The sequence below is a fragment of the Camponotus floridanus genome, unplaced genomic scaffold, assembly GCF_003227725.1.
Source record: "Camponotus floridanus strain SB8 unplaced genomic scaffold, Cflo_v7.5 scaffold22, whole genome shotgun sequence".
NCBI classification, from domain to species: domain Eukaryota; kingdom Metazoa; phylum Arthropoda; class Insecta; order Hymenoptera; family Formicidae; genus Camponotus; species Camponotus floridanus.
The window spans coordinates 1982806-2005093 of record NW_020229348.1 but is presented as its reverse complement, the minus strand read 5'-3'; the positions used below and the strand labels follow the sequence as shown (position 1 = coordinate 2005093).

At 36.6% G+C, this 22288-nt stretch overlaps 1 protein-coding gene across 3 annotated transcripts in view; it reads right to left on the bottom strand.

Annotated features, from left to right (window-relative positions):
* LOC105250904 (nephrin) overlaps positions 1-22038 on the bottom strand; it is a 227387-nt gene extending 205349 nt beyond the window's left edge. For all 3 annotated transcript variants that reach the window (XM_011257266.2, XM_011257267.2, XM_011257268.2), the window contains exons 1-2: positions 21432-22038; positions 13770-14127 (exon numbers count right to left, since the gene is read on the bottom strand). In XM_011257266.2, coding sequence (XP_011255568.1) covers positions 13770-13878 — 109 coding nt within the window. In that variant the 5' untranslated portion in view covers positions 13879-14127; positions 21432-22038. The remainder of the gene's footprint in view (positions 1-13769; positions 14128-21431) is intronic.
* Positions 22039-22288: the final 250 nt, after the last annotated feature.

Below are 22288 nucleotides of genomic sequence, written 5' to 3'. Positions count from 1 at the left end.
AGAGAGAGAAGCTTGGCGACTCCCTTCTCTCTAAGATATACGCGTGTATTATCATGCCTCTATGTATACCACATCCTGCACCGGATATGCTCTTGCACGGTTACGCGAACGCGACTAACACATACACGCGCATATACACCATTCCGTGCGCTTGTTAATGCGCTAAACACGATGCGCTGCGAGCTCCTAATTTACTAGTAAAACTTGATTTTCAACTGAAACGATAGTACGCCCTTTAGATAAGTAATAGCAGCGAATTCTCGAACACGCGAGTTTCAGGCCTGCAACCTAGTCGGAGGGATAAAAGCAATTGTTTAGTATATATTATATATCTTTATTTCAAAAGAAACGCGGTTCTTTCTCTTCTTGTTTCCCGACTCAAATATATGGTGTAATAAAAATGTTTCAAAGAATTTCAGAATTCTCGATATTTATATATTAAAAGTATAAATAAGCTTCTGCTTGTTTATGAAAGGAGACATAATTTTTATAATAATATAATATAATAAATATAATATTGATATCGTATTAAATGTAAGAAAAAAATGTTGAATTAAAGTTCGATATACTTTATATGTTTTTTTTTTCGCATATTAACAACGCAATGAATAAAATAATAATGTGTAAAAAAACGACAAATTTCTTCCTACAATTTTTGCTTTGTCTTGTTTCGCAATTCATTGATCTCTTAAGAACGGAAGGAAGCTAAAGTTCGAAAATGTACGATTTTATCCTGGCGGCTGTCTAGGAGTATTACCTTCGGTTAATCCGGCAAACGAAACGGCTGGTCAAGGTAGTACATTAAGAATCCTTATGCTCGATTTCACGCGTAACGAATGAAGTCGGGGCGGATAAAGCCAGCGAGAGAATGAGAATAGAATTTATTTGCGAAAGAATTTATTTGTTGTTAGTGGCGCCAAACATTAATCACAGGCTTTCGCGATCGAGTTAAAGCAGGAATAATAAATAAAGATATCGAACTGAAAAGCATATCAGCTATAAAAATACCAACGCATGAACAATGAAATGAAGCAACAATGTATTCCGTTAATATCACTTAATTGGAATAAAAATACGCGTTACTTTTCGCAAATGTGCCGCGTATTGTTGTGTATAATAAATATGTAACAATTATTATTAATTATTGCAAAGATTCGACTTATAGAACTTCTCAATCGCATTCCAAAACGATGTAAAATCTAATATTCGAAATTATTCCAACTGCGAATATCTTTTCCAAAGAAAATATTAAAATCATAATTCTAAGAAAGTATCACAAGCAATACAACACGCTATAGCTTGTCCTTATAATATGAAATATACGAAAATAGAACTCGCTACTTTAAGAAATTGTAAAGGACGAAGTCACCGAGCGAATATTCGCAGCAACCTCGCCTCGCCGGATCGCGGATTGTAAGCGGGTTGTATGTCAGACCGACTTGTAATAAGTTGTAACCCCACATTCCCGACACGAAAAATCGCTTTCCTCCGGCCGAATCAAGTCGCGGCGGCTCTCTCGGCGCGAGAGGCAAAGGGGCGGCGGGGGAGGGGGGAGAAGAAAGGGAAACGCGACATTTTTACCGTCCCAATATATAAAATGGCTCACGATCAATTGCACCCAGCGATATTGAGACAGAGAGAGACAGAGAAAGAGAGAGAGAGGGGGGGAGGGAAGGAGGGAAAGAGAGAGGTGGAAATATAGAATAAGGAAGGAATGCGGTATATACGGGTGGTACAAGGCGAACGAGGAAAAACGATGCTCATCGAACCTTAAAATACGCCCTTATCATATTGCCCCATCCTGTGATAATACCTCGCCCCCTTGCTCCCCCCTCCTCCGTCTTCGTCGTTTCCTCTTCGTTTTCGACTTACGACCCAACCATCCGCGAGCTTTTCACGCAGCGCGATTCTACATGCAGAAACGAGACAAAAGAATGCAATTCCAGTACCGGCGGTCGCGCAGCATCCCGCGATTTTCCTCTTTTCGCGAAACGTACGGTGCCAAGAGCCGAGTGCTGTTCCTGAAATATTTCCAGTGTGCCACCGGGGGATGGAGGGTTGTGGCGTAGGATGCTAGGTGGTGGTGGTAGTCGCACGCACACCAAAAAGCCCGGGGATGGTCAGAAAGAGAAAGGAGCGACGGGTGAGAGGGGGGGGGGAGGGGAGAACGGGAAGAAGAGCGGGGAACGGAAGCCCCAGAGAACTCTAACAAATTGTCATTTGCAGTGCAATACTCGTTCCGTCCGCACAATAATCCAGCACGATGCCGACATCGCGGGCGCGTCGGAAAATCCTTATACAGAGCGGAAAATGCCGGGGCCTCGGTTAAATTAGACGCCCATGAGATTTGGTTTTAGCGAGATACGGAAATACGCTATTATAAGAGGTAGAGATTGGAAGGGGGATGTATCTTAGGGTTGCATTTTGCAAAAAAAATTCTAAGTTAATAATTTGTTATTTTTAATAATTTGTCAATTTGTTTTTTGCTTAAATTTTTCATCCTGTAACTATAACTTATATAGCCTGTAATTTATATCCTTTAACCTTTAGTAGAATATTATGATTTTTATAGCTAACTTTTTCTACAGTTTCAATTATCTTTTGATATTAGAATACTATTTTCTTCTAATGTACATTTAATTAATTAATCTAAATCTTCCTACTATCGAACCGAACAATAAATCCTATCTACTATCCTTGTCCTTTCTGCTCTTTCGATTCTGAAACGTTCGCAGGAAGGAAGCCGGGCTTGAAATCTTTTTGAGATCAAATGATTACGCCCGAAAGGAATCCAATAAACGCACTCTATTGTTGCTGGGAACCACGGCTAATTGCGAGGTTGGGCTTAAGGCGAAGTAATATTTTTGAGAGCAAAGAATTCTCGGCGAAATATCTTGACGTGTCGCCATCGAAATTTTTTCTTAGTTTATAATTGATAATTAAATCTTTCCTTTTCAAAAAATTCATATTTTATATACAAAATATTTAAAATCGATGAGATAATTTATAAACTTGATAATCAAATATTAAATAATAGAAGCTACACACACATTAAAAGTTACAATTGCAAAATATTTTTTTTAGAAAGGTAATAGTTTTCGAACAAAGTTCAAACAAAATGTGAATATAAAACGAAAATAAATATCCTATTTCTGCACAAGAATATAATAACAATACATAGATAAATAAAAGAAATGCATTATAAATTATCTATCTGAAAAATATTTCAATACATAATTTTAACAAAGTAAGTTTATTTATTTTTTTGTTTACAATTTGTCTTTCATTTCAAAAGAAGATGCTTGTCTCGTTAAAGTTGATATCTTTTCAGTGAACAATTTTAACGAAACGATATTGTATTCTTCCATTACAGTATTCATTACAGTATTCCTTCATTATTATTACTAAAAAAAGAATTATATCGTTAATTATTATTCAATACATAGCTGGAAGAAGCAATTTTTTTCTATTATTTTCTTGATATTTTTCTCGTTATAGCAAAAAATTCTACCCAGTAAGATCGAGAAATGCAATTATAAAGACTAAATGATAACTTATCGGACATATTGGGTTGTATTTGACCCGTTTCTGCCATTTGCGAACTATGGCAAGTATGCCCGGCGTCCGAGGTTAATGTAGAGGTCGAACTCGAAGAAAGGGACTATAAATTGTGCTAAACGACATTGTCTGGATTCCAAAATACTCGGGTTCGAAATTATTCGTTTCGGTTTTGCTATGATACGAAAGATATTTATGATCAATAAATAAAGGCGCGAAATACCAACCAAATAATGTTTGTCGGTTGGTCGGTTGTCACTAAATGTTCAAAAATATGCAAATCGAATTAATCTTCCGTCTTTGTATTAATATTAATTAATATTAATTCGCATACATTTTCGCATTAAATTTTCGCTATAGAAAAATCGACTCCATATTCAAGTTATTAGTATCTGTCATTAGCAGTTGATGAGGCAGAGAGTTTTAATTGTCAATCATTAACAATTCCACCTCGTATCATTTTGTGGCACGATGCGCCGAGCTTTCACGTCGGCATTTGTGCCATTAATGAAAATCAATTTCGCGTAACGCCGCGAACATTACTGCGAACATAAAATATAATACCCGCAGTAATACTGGATAAATCCCAATTCCATTTCTCCGACTCGCATGCTTATCCGTTTCGCATCACGTTCCGAAACTAATCTCTCTCTAATAAAGAAGCAATGGTACCTTTGAATTTATCCCCGGAAATGCACGGAAGCCGTTCGCAATTCGACGAGATGTGTGTTGCTTCGCGCTTAGTTAAAAAATAAGAGAAAGAAAAAAAGACAAAGTGGGAAAGAAATCCGGTATCGCAATTTTTAATCACGTTCGATTAACCGTTTTTTTTTTGTGCAATGTTCGTTATATGGGCGACAATGTTAAAAAAAAAGTTAAAATGTCTTTATGAGCTCGAATTATTGCATCAAAAGGAATCCAATAAAGGCACGCCACTGTTGTTGCAAGCTCTTGCTAATTGCAAGAGAGAGAGAGAGAGGAGGGAGAAGAAGAGGGAGAGAGAAAGAGTCTTCAAGATCGATCGGATTTCTGGAGACCGCGAAACGGATGCCATAGTGGCTGCCACAAGGAGATACGAAGGATCAAAGGAAGGAGAAAGCGAATGCACCTGCAATCGCTTGACGAGACCTTCTTCCGTGCGACGCTTCTTCCAGGGAGCATCTTTTATATGAACGCGACTGAATAATGTTTAACGATATTTCTATCATATAACGTTCATTTGAAAAAAATCCTTGGACAAGCATATATTCATTACACTCACAAAATGGACATTTGATTTGTTCGTTAATTGTTAGATATGGCAAATAAACAAAATAAATTTATATTCTTTTAATTAAACTAACGTAGAGAGAGTGCCAATTATACTATTCATTGAATTTTACAAAGAACCTACGATATGAAATGGAATTTTTAGTCCGAATGGAATATAAAGATTCAATATTGAATGAAGAAAAATATGATATGATATATACTTATTAGATATAGTAATAGTTATTAGATTTTCAATATACGGAATTTAACTACCTTTTACAATTTTTTAATCTGATTCCCTCCCTTTATAAAACTTGAAGAGTCATACGATTTCATATAATATTATTGGTTTATATAAATTTGATTGATAATATCGATGAAATTGCTTTACCTATTTTCACCGAGAGATAGATGAGCGGGAGTTTATAACGTTCCTTTATGAAATGTTAAGTAATCTCGCGTGCGGGCTCGGAGATGCATGTACATGCTTACGTGGAAAATTGGCGCAACTCTAAAAAGCTGCGAGACATCGAATGAAGATCTCATTACTCAAGAGAGAGAGCCGCCGCGTCATTAGATGTGTATCGCACGACGCGAAATAATTTCCTCTCCCAGAATAGCTCTAAGTATCCAGAGCGCCCAGAGCATCGGGAAGAAAAGGAAGAAAAAAAGGGGGAAAAAAAGGGGAAAAAAAGGGGAAAAAAAGAGAGAAAAAAAAGAGGTTTTTTCGATTGCGGCTCGGCATATCGCCGCGAGAGAAATCCGATAATTCCACGGCGGCATTGTTATTACAAATACCGGCTAATTGTAATTGAGAGCCGCGTGCGCGAGCCACGAATTGAAATCTTCATGATCGATCGCGACGATGGCGGGGCTTTAACGGTGATATGCGCGAAGCGATGCCCGTTTCGCAGTAAAACTGCAATGCGAAATAATTGATCGGCGCCGTGCATTCGCGGTAATTAAAAACATTTTATTTGCATTCCGAATGTTACTTTCGGTTTTATTTTGTGGATCGCGCATACAACGATACGGCGCGGCGCCAAAATTCCTCGCTCGTACACGAGGAATTATCTCCGTATTATTTCCTTCCTGCCGGATAAAAACCGCTTTTCAAAGGTTTCCGTGGCATTTTCAAAATTTTCGAGCAAAATTTTGACCGGTTCCAAATTGAAGAATTATCATGTCTAAATTACTCGGATCTTTACGCTGCGAGAGTTCCTCATTATGTTTCGCGAAATATTAGAAATAGTATAAAATATTTTTTATTTCAATCCTTTTTTCTCCCTCTCTCTCTGTCCTGCAAAAAGTAAATTAAAAATATTCAAATGCACTCTACCAATTTTGAAAATAATAGAAAAATGTTACGCTATGCGGGTGCAGGTATCTTGTAAATTTGCATCATATTATTATCATTTCATTTCATTTGACAATCGCTGCATGGGAAACTCATTAACCTGCTCAATGATTACTCATTGATGCGTCAATTGGACAAATTGGAGGATTTATAGTTACACGCGAGATTTATACGCGAGATATTACGAAGATCGAAATTACCATAATTAGTCGCCACGCGACACCATTAATAAACTATATAATGCGATCGAATTAATTTATGTGTGTACTTTAGGATTACTATGGGATTATTAACGTATTTGTGTTAAAATTTTCTGCTACATCCGGTATTCCAACAAATAAGTCGCTGTGACTTTGATGCGAATTCAAACGTCAACATTTTTAAACGTCACGTCACTTGGCTTCGTAAAATATTGAAATATCTCAATTATTCTTTTACATCTGTAATTTTTAGTATTCTACGTAAATATGGTATACATGAATTTCTTGTTTTACGATCAATTAAGCACCGGACGATTCGCAATCGAGGCGCTGCAGCCAGTCGAATCGATTGGAGAAATAGTCTATCTATCGGTCATCACCTGGCAGACAGTCAAGGGGAATGCATATATGGAGTTTACGTGATATATAAAAACCACGCCTCGTATATAGTATAAACTGCAACCATAACTGGTCGTTTAGCTTTTGTGACGCACAATCTGCGATATTAAAGGCTGCGCTGATGCTCGTTTATGTGCAACTTGGTCTTATGACTTACCTCACACATCTCCTTTTTTTATCGATATCATCTTCTTTTACGAGATTAACGTTCCAAACGTCGCAAATTCTCCCGTCGACAATTTCCCATTTACCCTTACAACTACGTATAATTTTAACATATATATATTTCAAGCAAAATTTAAATATTAATTGCAAAAGTATTAAAAAATTGCAGACTGTCAAGCAATAACTTCCGATATTTCGGAAAAAATTAGTTTTAAAATTCGTGGGAAGATAACGCGCTTTTGCGCATCTCATTGATCTGGAACACAAATTTCGCACAAATTGATAAAAATACAGTTTTTATACGAATTGACTTGCAATAAAACGCGGCTGGAAATACACAAAGCCCTTGATCAACACACGCCTGAAGCAGATAATCCACACTAATTCCTTTTTTCTTGAAATTTAACGCCGCACCGGGCACTTACGCTCGCTACACCTCGCGAACAACAAAAAAGCTCGTTCTGTCGCGAAAGCTTTCGCGCGTAAACAAACGTTAGCCGCGTCGCGCCAACGTTCTCTCTCCCTATCCCAACTTTTCCACTCTTCTCTTTTCACCGACGTGCGTTGGCACCCTATGCACTTCGATTTTTCCGCGACTTTTCATCGTTCCCGACGGTCTCATCGCACGAATCAACGAACCGCGTACAATCTTGGCGACATTACTTATACTATGTCGCGCGAATCAAGTCGCTCCAAGATGATCGATATTTTCTTATAATCGTTCTCTTTTATATGTCATGTATCTTGTTATCTCGATATCTGATATTCTCTCCTCTCGTGTAAAAACCGGTCTCGATTTCGATTCTGATGTGCATTGCATCTGTCATGAAGCAGTTTGAAATAAGAGAGAGACGTCTTTTTTTTTCATAACATGGAGTATCTGATTCTGTGATCAAATATCACCGAAACCAGGATATATGAAAATCTGATTTGAACAAAATTTTTAAAATAACATTAAAAGTATCTCGCAACCGTATACACGCCAGGCGGTTTTAATGCTGTAAAACTTTTAAAACATCTCGGTAAGCTTTAAAATACTGTTTTATCCACTAAATCTGCAAACAAGTATATATAAAACAAGTATCTCTTATTTTAGCTTATACTATAACGTATTCGGAGCCCGTAAACATCTCCAAGAGAGACAATTTCGACCGTTTACAGAATTTCTTAACGATAAGAATTCCAATAGTACGTGTATTTCAAACAGGTTTATAAAATGTTGTAATTAATAAATTTAGGACAATTCTTTGTGCGTAAAGTTGTGCTTACAACGACAATTCCTATCAAAGTCATCTTTCGCGATGCAAGAAAAGAATTCGCACATACGAAAAGTAAGATATGCACAGTGTATAATGCCAAAATGGTTGCCAAACAAGTGAAGTCGTATTCAAACAACAAGTTTTTGCCGTGTAAAATGCGACACGTATTTATAATACTTCCGCAAGAGCTGACCTACTAATCTAAGAATTAATTAAATCTGCTGCACCGGCGAGATCTCATTTCATGTCTGTAATTCTTTGTGCATTGCTCTGGGTGCATTGCTCGCATATAAATTATTTCACATGACTATTTGGCAACACATTGAAGGCACGATAATATATAAAACCTTTACAGAATTCCAGAGCTTTATAATCTCGATTCTTGTTACTACAATGTTGCAACATTGAAAAGTGTATTATCTCGAATTTCGCTATTTATGTATTTTTGAATATTCATTTCATTTTAAATTAAAAATAAATTTTCAAATAAGACTTTGGAAAATTTATTTTTGTAAATTCTAAGAAAAATTAAATTTTATAAATATATTCAAATTTGCGCTCGCTCTATTTTTATCATGTATTACTATTTTAAAAACTCTAAGTTTACAGATTTGGCGATTATTTATAATATTGCAAATTTGAGATTTTGCAAATATTCGAAAACGTTCGTCCATTACAAAGTTCAATATTCTAAAATTTAGAAAAATTTTTTAAATTTCGAAATAAATTGGCATTTTGAATTTCTAAAAATTTCTTGAAGCTTCTTTACGTTCCATCTTTCCTCTATTGAATCTGCTCTCTATCGAAAGAGCTCTTTGCTCTTAAATATCCTATCCGAAATAATCCGCTCATACTATCGGGCAGCCCTTCCAGTTCATGAAATATGTATTAAAAGTGACGCGAGTATACAAATTAACTCGGCTGCCTCAATTTAAAAAGAGAAACGCGGGGACGACGTATCTCATTTGGTTGACGGTGTCGTCGCATTCCCCACGGAAACGCCTCGCTCGAAAACTTTCCCGAAGAATCTGACGTAGCGACACCTAATGCATCTTGACGCGCGTTTCGCGAGGAAAATGCAGAAAAACTGCAAACACTGAATGTCGACAAATTCAACCTTCAGATAGCAAGAATGTATAGCTATGCTTTGTGATGAAAAAAAATCAGATTGGCAAATGACAATGATTTTATTGAGATTACAGACAAATGTCAGCCGTTTTTAAAATAACTTTTGTTGGTTGTAAATTATGTGAGAGTATTAGCATTAATAAAAAGTGTATTAAATTTTGATTCAGTGATACGAAAATCTCTCTTTGAATATTTTAAGCTTGCATGAGATATCTATTTCAATTTTTTTATGCAATCAACATTGTAAAACCAAAAATTGGACTCGTTGTTTTTTTTATTATTTCTGTATTTAATTCTCTAAATTTAATAAACTGATATTAAAAATCCTGAGAACTATTAAAGTTATATATAGATATAGAATAATTCTTGAAATTTAAGTAATTAATATGATAATTCACATGTATATAAATTTGAAAATATTTAAAATACACACACACACACACACATAATTCATAATTATAAGTAAAATTCGTAAAAACATGCTACATCACATACAATTCAATTCAATCGATATTCTAGAATAAGTCTCTCTATTAACTTTAAAATGGTTAGATTAATATCGCCTATTTTTATTTTTGAAACACTCGTGACAAACATCTCAACGACAAAGTATTCTTTTTAAAGAGTTTCTCTTTAAACTCATTTTGTCCCATAATTACAAGATTACCATTAGAAACAATGTTGCTTTGCTGCCGACATACTTGACATTCAAATAAATTACAAAACCGAAAGGCTTTAAACATGAAGTAATATGTGCGTGTCGAGAGAGAAACTTTGATGAAATACGAAAAGACTTTCTGCAGTTTTAGAAACGTATGAATAAATCATTTTAGTCGCGCGGCGAGCATCTAGCAGAAACTAACGTAATAATATCCGATCTTTCTTTTCACTCCCTTATGCAAATCGGAATTAAAAATCGATTGAAAGAGAGATAAAAATTTTTTAAATTTTAATTCATTAAATATGCCACCTATAAATTTATACGTGTCTATTTCAATATTTAATTTTTTATATATTTACAAAAGTGTGTCAAAAATCAAAGTTTCTACCGTGAAATCAAAAGGTTCTAACGTTACAAACGTTATCCCTCATATCGGAAAACGAAAGCAAATAAGCAAGATGTAATAAGCTTCGAAAGCCAATAATCAACAATTGCTCGTTCACTCGCGAAATCGCGGGACGATATTAAGGCTTCCCGCATTTTTCGTTTCATTGGCCCTGCAAATTCGATTCTGTGACTCTTGTCGAGATTTTCACGATAGAGTCGAGCCATATTTATCGACTAGCCTTCTAATTCTTCGTGTCGGTTCCAATCGCAATTTTAATTAATCTACAATTATTGAAATGCTCGAAGTCACATGGTACGTTCGTTTAATTAGTCGCCGGGGCTTTGCAAATTCTCGATCTCACGGCCCACGTTTCTCTTCCTTTACGATTCGACTAGTCGTAATTACTTCCATTTCACTCTCAATGTTAAATAAAACACACTCGGCGTCATTTAGTCGCGCGCGAGTTAAATGCGAGTAAAACTACTATACTGTGTTTTCGCCTGAGTTACTTTCTTGTTGTCGCTGCTTTTGTTGTTGTTGCAAAGACCACACTACGGAGATTTCTCTCTGATAGAGATTCCCGATAGGACGGTAAATATTTAAACGCGAAACGAATCTGACTGCGCTCAAGTTGTCTGACGTTTCGATCACATCGAGCTTTAACGATAGCTTCGAACAAGATTGCCTGAGAAATTAATTTGCGGCAATTTAAACCGAATCAACCGTTACAGCAGCATCGATCCGTAAAATCTATAATCGTTACTGGAATTTATAATCGAAGATTATAATAAATCGGAATAATTCATACGTCTCGTATCGTACCTGTTGACAATATAAATGGCTGCGTTCAGCAGGATAATCCGCTTTGCAACTGTTGTAAAATTCGTGAATCTGATCTGGTGTATGCTCTTAGATTCAGCCAAAATTAAGAGCCTATACCAATCAGGCTTACGAATTTTACAACAGTTGTAAAGCAGCTTTTTCTGCTGAACGCAGCCAATGTTTAAAGTCTCTCTCTTGTACAGCGAAAAGTTAAAATTCTAACTACATAAAAGAGATTCGGGAGAAAGGATATTTCGTGCGACAATAAAATGTCCTTAAATAAAGGAACGCTATTACTCCAATTTATCTATAGCAACTTCAATTTCGACGAAGCGATTTATCGGCGAGAAATATACGAGGCTATACGTCTCAAGGAATGACGATGTAATTTTACCGGAAGGAAAGGACTCGTGGAGCGGGTCCACCGCGCATTTTCTTTTCGCATGCAGCGCGTTGTCCCGGTCTTGATGGTCCACGAAATAACGGCTACACGACGATCTCGTTAGAGCCGCGGTGTGTGTAAAATGGGTTAAAAACCCCTCATTTTCACGCCCGAGGGACGAAATTACGCGGTCCGGCATACCCGGTGGCTTTTGTCACCGGGTGATTCAATTGCCACGTTACCAACAAAAGTATATACGTCACTTTGTCCGTGTGTATGTACACACAAAACGACGCTGCTCGACGAAAATTGGAGTAATGTCCGGCTCGCAAAGAGCTGGGGCGCGTGCCTCGTACTCATTCATGTAAAGAAACTCGGAATTATTACGAAATATGCTTGCGCATATTTCTTAATAACCCCCTCCCTCTCCTTCTCCTCCAAATCCTCTTCCCTCTTCACTCGTAAATATGTTTCATTTCAAGCTTCGGGAGGTCGCACGGATATAAAACCTATTAGGGACGGGAAAAAAGATGTAAAGAAGAGCGTTTCGTTGCCGGACATATTATATAATCTCATTAACTTTTTTCAGATAAAGAGTTTTTAGTTTTTTTTCTGTCTTCCTGAGCATCTCTTGTGTTTCTGAAAATATGCGAGCGCGAAACGAGACGAATGGCTTGGGTTTGCGCGAAATGACTTTGGCGTATCTATTTAAATATCTTCACGTTTGTATCTTATTCATCAAGTTTAACCTCAAAGATATTTTTAAAAATATACGCAATGTCATTTAAAACGATTTTTCTTATATCTTTATATACTGATAATTAATTTAATAGCGTTAAGAGACTAGTAATACGAGTAGACAGAAACAATAGATGGAATTAGGTAGCGAGTAATACTGTTTTCGAAGTGCGCGCAACACAATCAATGGAGTAATAATTTCCCATCACAGAACCAACTGTTAACAAGACCGATAAATTTATTCAACGCGCACACTTCGACACATTGCGAGATTCAATCATGTTAAAATGATCGCGTATTCAGTGATCGTTAATGCTCCCATATTTAGAGCATGGCGACTCGTGTCTTCGACATTCTGACATGATACAAGTTATATAAATGGTATCTCATACGAATGGCATGTACCTTAAACATGATTTACCTTTCATGTCACTCTATCTTGGAACATACGCGTGCCCGATTTACCTAGTATCCAGTTACGTTTATTTTCATCGACATTCTAACGTTATGATATAGCTCTATTTGATTGCGGTCAGGTTTGATAAATGATCCAACACTTCATAAATCCACCAAAAAGTGCGACGCAACTAATAAAAATACTCCAAACACATAGACGATGGTTCTCCGTTATTTAACTCACCGGAAACGTGTGGCATAGCCAGACCGCAAATTCAATATCGTGTCGGGTAGCGTCGATATGACATAACGATCGATGGTATTTATATTACCGATACATATTGGAAAAAAGTGTTTCGTCCATTTCGCGATTTTCCTTCCGTTTTTCGAATCGTTTGCCGACATTTCTATCAAAAATACGGCGCCTACTCGTATTGATCCCTCGAACGCCGATAGTATTAACAGAAAGTTCTATCTCGAGATTAAGATTGATCGGTCAATCAATCAAGTTCAAAAAGTCTAGACAGAGAGTTTCTATCTCGATTATTAATGTCGGAAAGGTTGAAATAATCGAAACAGTTGTTCGAGATCAACTATGTATTAATAAATAATTTAATATAGTCTCGTTTAACACAATCTAATAACTCTCGTGAGCTGCCAATATCATAATATTGAATACAATTAATTGTATTTAGCTTAGTTGCGTTGTTTTCTCTCAATTTGCTCACAATTTTGTACATGTATTGGTATGAATTGATTCTACAATTGCACTGCGTTTTTTAGGAATACATATCGTACGTGCTAAAATTGAGATGTTACTATGTTTTCTTATTTGGTTATTATAATGTGACACGTCAAACGCAAATTTCTCTGAATATTTAATCACATTTGATTTTAAAGAACGTCTTTTTAATGTCTTTTTTCAATGACAATATGTTGATAAATTAAAAAAAAAAAATGATTAAATCGTTTTCCAACATTAATAACCATATTAAACTTCTCTCGCTCCATCTCCAATTCAATTACACATCGCCCATACAGTAGATTACTTAAACTAGCACTTACCGATTTCCTGATTGGTTATCCTGGCATGGCAGCTGCTGAAAGCGCAGAGTACAAGCGTGAGGAGCGACGCGAGGGATCCAAGAGGGGCGGCCATCTCATCTCGAGGCATCTCGACACCCCGACGTCGCGTCACGTCACGTCACGTTGTGTCGCGTCAACTTGTGTGTCAGCGACACACTCACCCCGCCTCCTTTTTACAGCACTCGTCGTCTTCCGCTCCCTCGTCGTTGACGAAATGCGCGAACCAGGATCCCGGGCACTCTTGAAAGCACTTTCCGCACGACTCAAACTCTCATCGTCGAACTTGCTCTCCGCGAACTCCTCGTCCGCGCGCCCACGGATTTTATCCTCGTCAAACCTTTGAACACACAACCGACATGACACGTTGAAATCATCGATAAATCACGGTCGGCCGCGTTTTAAAAATTTTCTCCTTTTTTTCATTTCTTACTTCGAGGAATCGTATTCCACACGTTCACCTTTATATCGAGAAAATTGAAACGCAGATCATGTAGGAATGTTCTTAATAAATCAAACCTCGCATTTCATATACGAAAATCGTCGCAATAAAATTTATTAGCGGAAGGGCATTGTGAATTTAATAGTTTCTAAGCGACAAAATTAAAATTATTATATAGCGTATTTATATATTATATTAGCGAATATATAAATAAAACATGTATTTTATAACATTTGAGAGAAAAAGAGAGAACATGAAACTTGTGGTTTTATATATATTCTGTATGTATATATTTCTGTATTTATATAGAACAGAGAATTGTAAGTTAAAGAGGGACAGCAAATCACCAACTTGGGGCTAGATAATCCAAAACTGCCGAGCTTTAAGCCATATATCTCAAACAGAGATCAGATTGACCTAGGAATCATATTGCGATATACAGAAAGAGAGAGAGGAGCATCAGGGACAAATAAAATTTTCTTATCTAAAGGGGAAAAAATTAATTCTTAAACATAAACTTGGGTTTTTGTTGCGAAAGGACGATTTCGCAAAATTTGAATTTTCCCGATTTCGCAAAATACATATAAATGCTGCTTTTCAACGTTAGACTAACGTAATCTCCGTTTGCGAAATAATTAATGCATTAATCGTTGGGTGAACAGAGTTAACGCTAGACTGGATGCTTAAGTTTATCAGCTGTGAAACATCATTTATTTTCTAATCCGGAAATTGCACGTTAATGCGCGATAGGGTTGCGATTTCGGAAAATTGCGACCCTTGCAAATGCAACGTGCGAGCTCGCGTTCGCGCAATCCCCTTCTCCCCTCCCTCTCTCCCTCCTGAATTCTATTCTGCTGATTTTCCTTTCTCACCTGCAGCTGTGACACGCATACAATTGCGTACAATCGCAATGGCCGTCGCCGCAGCCGCTCAAACTCTCTCGATAGCTGATGCCGTACATTCGGCGTAATCACGCCACTGTATCCCATCTCCACCCTTCCTCTCTTCCCGTCTTTAAAAAAAACCCCGCGTACTCGCTGTCTCTTCTCTTCTCTCGTTATTGCGAAATGTTTTTCAGCATTCGATTCCCGCAAAAGTCAACGGAGATAGAAGAGAGGAAGGGGAAGGCAAAGAGCGAGGCGAAATATTTCATCCGACAATGCAATTGCTTCCGCCGCGGATATAATTCGACCGACAAAAAATTCGGGTGAAAGAGGAAAAAAAATATATATATCGTTACAGCGCATTCATCGCCTGTGCCAACAGTAGCGTGTGTTTCTTGCCCGAGTTTTTGACGCGCGCGACAGGCCTCGCGCCGATTGTGACACGGTACACGCCGGCCCTTAATATCGCGATATTGTCGTTTAATCGAGTTACATGCCTCAGTTATTATTTTATTTATCGATCGCGCAACAAGTTTATTTCCGGAAACTTTTCGCCGGGTGTTACACTTCAGTTACATCGCGGTTCGCGCGCGTTTATATCGCGTCGCACGATTCTATTACATTTATTTCGATATCAAAGAGAAAGAGAAGGAGAGGAAGAGAGGATGCTCTTTTCAATCGACATGTTACGCCTTAGAAAAAATACCAATGTACTCACAATGTATAACCTGTCGTTATCTAGATAAGTTTCTCTTAAAAACGGAAATAACATGATTTTGGAGGAATAATGAACAAACTTTTTTCACACAAAACAATTAATTGCAACAAAGATTTCCCTGTTTTATGTATTATTTTATGTTTAAGACTTAAACAGATATATTAAAATGAAAATCTAAGATTAAAATCATAAGTAGAAAAATCTTTTATTAATTAAATCTTTTATTAATTAAATCTTTTTTATTAATTAAATCTTTTTTAATCTTTTTTAATCTTTTTTATTAATTAAATCTTTTAATAATTAAATTATCAAAGAACGTTTTCCCAGTGTTTAATTTATAATTTATAACACGCATGTACAATGTACTTATTTGAAAAATTACGCAAAAAATTAAAAAAAATATAAAACCAGCATAAATACAAGACTTTCAAAATTTTTGCATTTTGCAAATATATATATATCCGTTGTAATTACGATGCAATTAAAAATTATAAATAACGAAATAAAAAAAAGTAATCTCGAAACTATCTCCCGTTTCTCCTAACGAATAATACGAAAACTTTCTTATATTTTGCAAAATCAATTTGAAAAATATGCGGGCTACGAATTCAGTTGCATTTTCCAAACGAAGCGTTATGGAGCTGTGTCATCAGTTTAAAACAAAGTTCCGCTGCTACATTAAAAGTAATGTTTTATTATGATTGCATGCAATATTGTTTAAAATTCCATGACACAATTAACAGAAAAAAATTGCAAATACTTCAAATTGAGCGGCTTAATTTGATATTAACAGATGATTATGTCTTTAATTACTTTTCGCGGGCGAGACTCGGAGAAATAAATAATTAATTTTCCCCGCCTATACCATCTGCTCGAGAATCGAACGAAGCAAAAAACAGCATTAATTTTCACGACGAACGAACGAACAAACGAAGCGCGTATCGAAGAATGTGCATTATCCGAGAAAATTGCATTGTAAAATTGTAAAATCGCAAACGGCTCGCATCGGGCCGTTTAATTCGAGACTAATTAACGGTTCAATCATGTCTCGCGCGCGGATATCGCGAGGGACCCAGTATATTACGACTCATTATTCCACATCGTACGAAACATAATGTCTATGTAAAAGAAGTGTCCGGACAATTTCATTCGGGAGTTAAACCGCTAACCGAAAATTTGTGCACCGATACCGCAATATATCCGAACAATTCCCATCGATAGAGGAAAAGGTGGTACGATGAAATTCCATTATGCTTTCGATATTCTATACAGTTTCGATATTGCGTGCATATATGTAATAATATATTAATATCTCTGTAATTTAATTATCCTATGATGTGTAATGTAAAATAAAATTAGAAACGAAAGTTTTTATGAAAATTCTGTTTAAAAAAGAATTGTGAAAAAACTATTTCAAGAATAGATCATTGATAATTAAAAATCCTCCTAAGAAAAAAGAGAGTGCAAATATATACATTTTAATAAAATAATAATTAATATATCGATATATAAATTCAAATATTAGAGGAGGATGTATATTTATTATAATCATTATTATATCGCATAAAAAATAACATGCAGATTAAAATATGGCAATCAATCGGTATTCTAAAAAATCTGCATTTTTCAAGATTATTAAAAAAATACTTCTTATACTTTCTCCGGATAAAACGACAAAAAAATTTTGTTTTTATGGTCCCTGTCTTGGAAATATAACTAAATTATAACAATCTTCCACTAAAAAAATTCATACTTCCACATGAATAGAGAAACTAGTTCAGAGAAAGCCTCTCATAAAATGTTTGAGATTACATTTTCCATTTCTATTGCTAGAGGGAGATCTTACATATATATATAATGTATTATACCTCATTCAAGAGAGGATTACACCTAAAATATTCTTATTGTTAGTAAAATCTCAAACTTACGCGCTTATGTCACGAACGTCCTGAAGACTTTAGCTATTCCTAACATCTTTTCCATTCAGCATTGTGTCGGATTATTAAATCTGAATACCGAAGTATCTAGCGATTCTCTCTCCATCTCTCGCATTTGTCTGACGCAAATTTTCAGAAACATAGCGCGCATATCGAATCTTTCCAAAATAATGCCCCGAATTAATGAACGGTACGTCGATCTAAATCGTGACGCGTATTAGATGCGCAACGATGCAAAATGCCAAGGATTCTTAGAACAGATCGCGGTTAGAATCCCCCGATGATACAGCATAATGTTAGGAATGTAATCGTACACCCGGCCATCAGATTTCCATGCAAATGCATCGACGCATCTATCGGTAGAACTATTTGGTGGTCATTCGCTCGGAGAATCGAGGTTCCAACCATTTTCTGCGTGATCTCCAGACGCTTATAAACGTACCAGACTGACAGTCGACATGAATTTAATGACCATGAGAATTTCATTTCGCTACGTACGCGATATGCATATTATCGTTGCGAATCGCTAAATATTTATCCATCCCGTTTCACATATCTGACCGATACTTCTTATTTATTCCTGTTAATATTTTACTTGAATTGATTTTATCGAGAGATTTAATATGTATTTAACAACCCATCGCAATATTTAACGTTTTAATGGGAGATTATTATAATTTAGTTAATGTATTTCCATAAAAAATATGATGGGAACTGGAATCTTTCGGAATATTTATGTGACACAAGATGCGACACAAATAACACGAATCGGCAAGTTGAATCAATAAAAAAGGTGATGCAAAAATAAATCTAACGGTGGAATATAATATAATAATATATATGGTAGCATATTCATTTAAAGAAAGAACAATGCGTGAAGCAAAAGTATATACATATTTCATGCGAAATAATCTTCGGCTCTTATTACGAAAACGATAAATTTGCATATTTGTAAATTGCTTTTAGAATAAATATCAACCGAGAGATACGAGTATACATATAAAGAATTATAATGTGAAAGGTGATTTATACTTTTTGTTATTTTGTACCTCTTTTTTGCTCTCTAAAATATCGTATTAAAAAGCAAGCTTCAAATAGAAGCAAATGCTTCAAATGTCTCTTACTCGTATTTTCTGACAAAAGCCTTTGATAAATAAAAGGAAAAACGCATTCGCTCCATTTTATTCATATGATTCAATATACATATATATGTAAAGTAAATATATTCCATTTAACGAAATCAATCGTTAATGCAAAGAGAGAGGGATTTGGTATTTGAGTAAAAAATGTATGCGTAGCCCTTTTAATAAAATATTGATCATATTAATACAAAAATATTGTTAATCTTATGGAAATAGCTACATCATCCATGCTCAATTAATACAATTAAAGGTATAAAATATATAAATAAATCTATATATATATATATATCTCTCTCTTATTAATTTATCAAATTTACAGCGTAGAATGAAATCTATAAAAAGTAATTAATAATAAAATATAATCGAAAAGTAACGATATGCTGCCCATAGCAATGTACATACGCGGTGTTTAACTGCTCAAAATATCGAAAGCAATATTTTATGCGGCAAATTATATTTATTTTTTAATTCCTCCAGGAAAAAAGAAACATATATCAACACTTTCTTTGTAAATCTCGTACGATTCGAGTTGTGCATCGTGTTTAAAGGGCATATCTCGCATTTAACAGAGTCATATCCACAATATTCTCGGTAAAACATATCAAACTCGTGTTACCGAGTACTTAGCGGCTTATCTCTCGTTTATATCCATCTAAACGCGACGATGAGGCGAATTCTCGGAAAAATCGGGAGCGCTGAATTTCCTCGAATTTGTCGAAATCACGACGACTAACAATTCAACATTATGTCCCAAGAGACGTACAATTTTTACATCAAGATGTGTCACGCGATTAATATGTCGGGAAATAAATTAGATTCGAAAACGATGCGATAAAAGGAAGAGGGAATTTACGGACGGCTTACATTTCGGGCTCTCTCTTAGCGTGTATTCCCAACAGGTATAATTTCCGACGTGACGTGCCGGCTCTCCTTAACATCGGAATTCTCTTTCATCTATCCCGATTACAATGGAACAAATTGTTTTCGTGACTGGCAACGCGCGGCTTTTTCGAGAAAATTGCCAGTCACAACGAGCGCGAGTGACAAGCACCCAATTTAAGTCCCCGTGTAATATACGTCTATGTAACTGTTCCCCGTGGCATTATCGCGCGTCCGCGATTGATCGTTACGTCGCATGTGAAATCCTGCCGCTCCCAACGAGAAGGATCTATTTCCAAGAAAGGACCGCACGATCCCGCGTGTCGCGCGCTCGCCGAGAGAAAAGTACATGGAAATTTTAACAGAGATTAAAATTCTTACAGCGTCCAACGACACCGCGAGAAATCGCACCAGCGGACGCTCGCGTGTGACGAATGTATGCATATTTGCTCTCGAAATCGCGTGATGATTTATAACGCGTTGGGGAGGGACGCGAGAGGCGTCAAAAAAATAACGTGTGTGCGATGTGTATGATCAAAATTAATTTGCGATCTTATCGTAACGGTAAGTCTCGAGGTATATTACACGCGATACTACTGTGTTACACGATATCACATGTCACGCGTAATGACGTGAATATAGTAAATACGCAATTTTATCGGTAAATATTTTAATGGTGCAAATTACATATTCGCCGTAACGTTCGAAAAAGCTCGAGATGCTACTAGATATTTCCGTGTAAAATATTTTCAAAAAATACTTTCGATATTCCTCGTGCATGATCATTTTTAAGAATTTTTGATAAATTATTTTTGAAGTAATATATGTCATTATTTCGACGTAATGTCACGCCGAATTAATCCAGCTGCCGGATATGATATAAAGTTGTTTTATCTGTACAAAATCACGATTCTGCATCGCTGATTAATCGCAAATAAACATTCATCGAATATACGCTATTGTTTTCTCTACATTCACTCTTTAAATATCTTTTATATTTAAAAAATATATTTTGGCATGTTTTTCATTATTTGCTCCATTTTTTCAGCGCAAAGCACCGCCCCTATAATGTTCGCTGTTGGAGTTACAATTAAAAATTTTCAAATTAACTCATGTCGAAAAACTGTAGCAAAAATTGAGGGAAAATTGGAAACGATTGCAACGAATAATGTTAATGAGCGCAACAAGGTTGAGCGTAGTACCAGGCGAAAAAGATGCGTGATATTTTAATTTGGTACATCGCAATTAAAAATCGTAAACGTGCACCATCTCTAACACGGGAGTTTATTTTTCTATACGGGAACAAAATAAGCGCGTAGAATACTGCACGTTGAATGTAAAACAGAGAAATTACGTGAAGAAATTTTTCAAAAAATAAAAAAATAAATAAGCATATATACAATGCTCTGTGTAACGAAAAAAAAATATAGCGATATTATAATAAACATATAACAGGAAATATTTCCAACAAATAATTAACATTCGATATATCAACTGTCATTTTGACAACAAACCCTATCGTAAAATATTTCTCGCAAATTATTAATCTCTTGCAAATATTTCCCAATCGATCATTTTCCTGGCATCTTATGTCTAGTGCTTATAATGATGAAAGTGAGAAAAAAGATAGAGAAAGTCTTACCTTCGAAAGATCCTTGGCGATCACAGGGCACATTTTCCTCGAATGCGATCGTCCGTGAATACAGTCCTTGCCACGTTCGAAGATCCGCTTGTCATTGTCGAGAACGACACTTGGCAGCTTCGTCACAGGATCATCACTGACGTATTAATCCTTTCCGATCACGAACACACACGACACGCACACACTCGCGTAAAAGAAACGAGAGTCGAGAGGAGAAGGAAAAAAGCAGACTCCTGCAACTTGTTGCGAATTTGGGAGCGCGCGACTTCAGATCACTATGACACTTGCAGCTTACGTGAAACGACAGTCTTCACACCGTTCGTGACGTATGTCGTCAGTTCTTTTTTTCTCTCTCTCGTCGTGTTCGAAAAAATGACGCGGTTATCCGCATCACCGCCGTCGTGAAGTTCCACGATACTGCGATGTACAAATGTTTTTCCACGACTCGAGTTTTCGAGGTGTGTCGCGGCACTCGCGAATTTTGCTCGATCGCACTCGTCCGAGTAACTCGCGTGGATAACTTCGGAATGATCGGTTAATACGCGCGACCAGTAATCGAGGGTGACTTTTTGCCCGGCAGCGGTCACGGGAGGGACACACGCGCGACGATTACACGATCAGCACTGAAGCGTCTGAAGCGATGCGCGGAGCGCGCCGAGTGGGGAACCGGGCGCGCGCCGGTCGCTCGCCCGAGCACGGCCGAAGATTGCCGAGGCGGGCCGAAGGCATTCGCGAAGTGTGGCCGGCGCGCGCGAACGGCTTCCGCGACGCATTCTTTTGATTAACGCGCTGACAACCGTACGAGCCTCTCCCCCCGTGCGATCTGCGAAGGAAGGAGGTAAATTTACAACGCAATG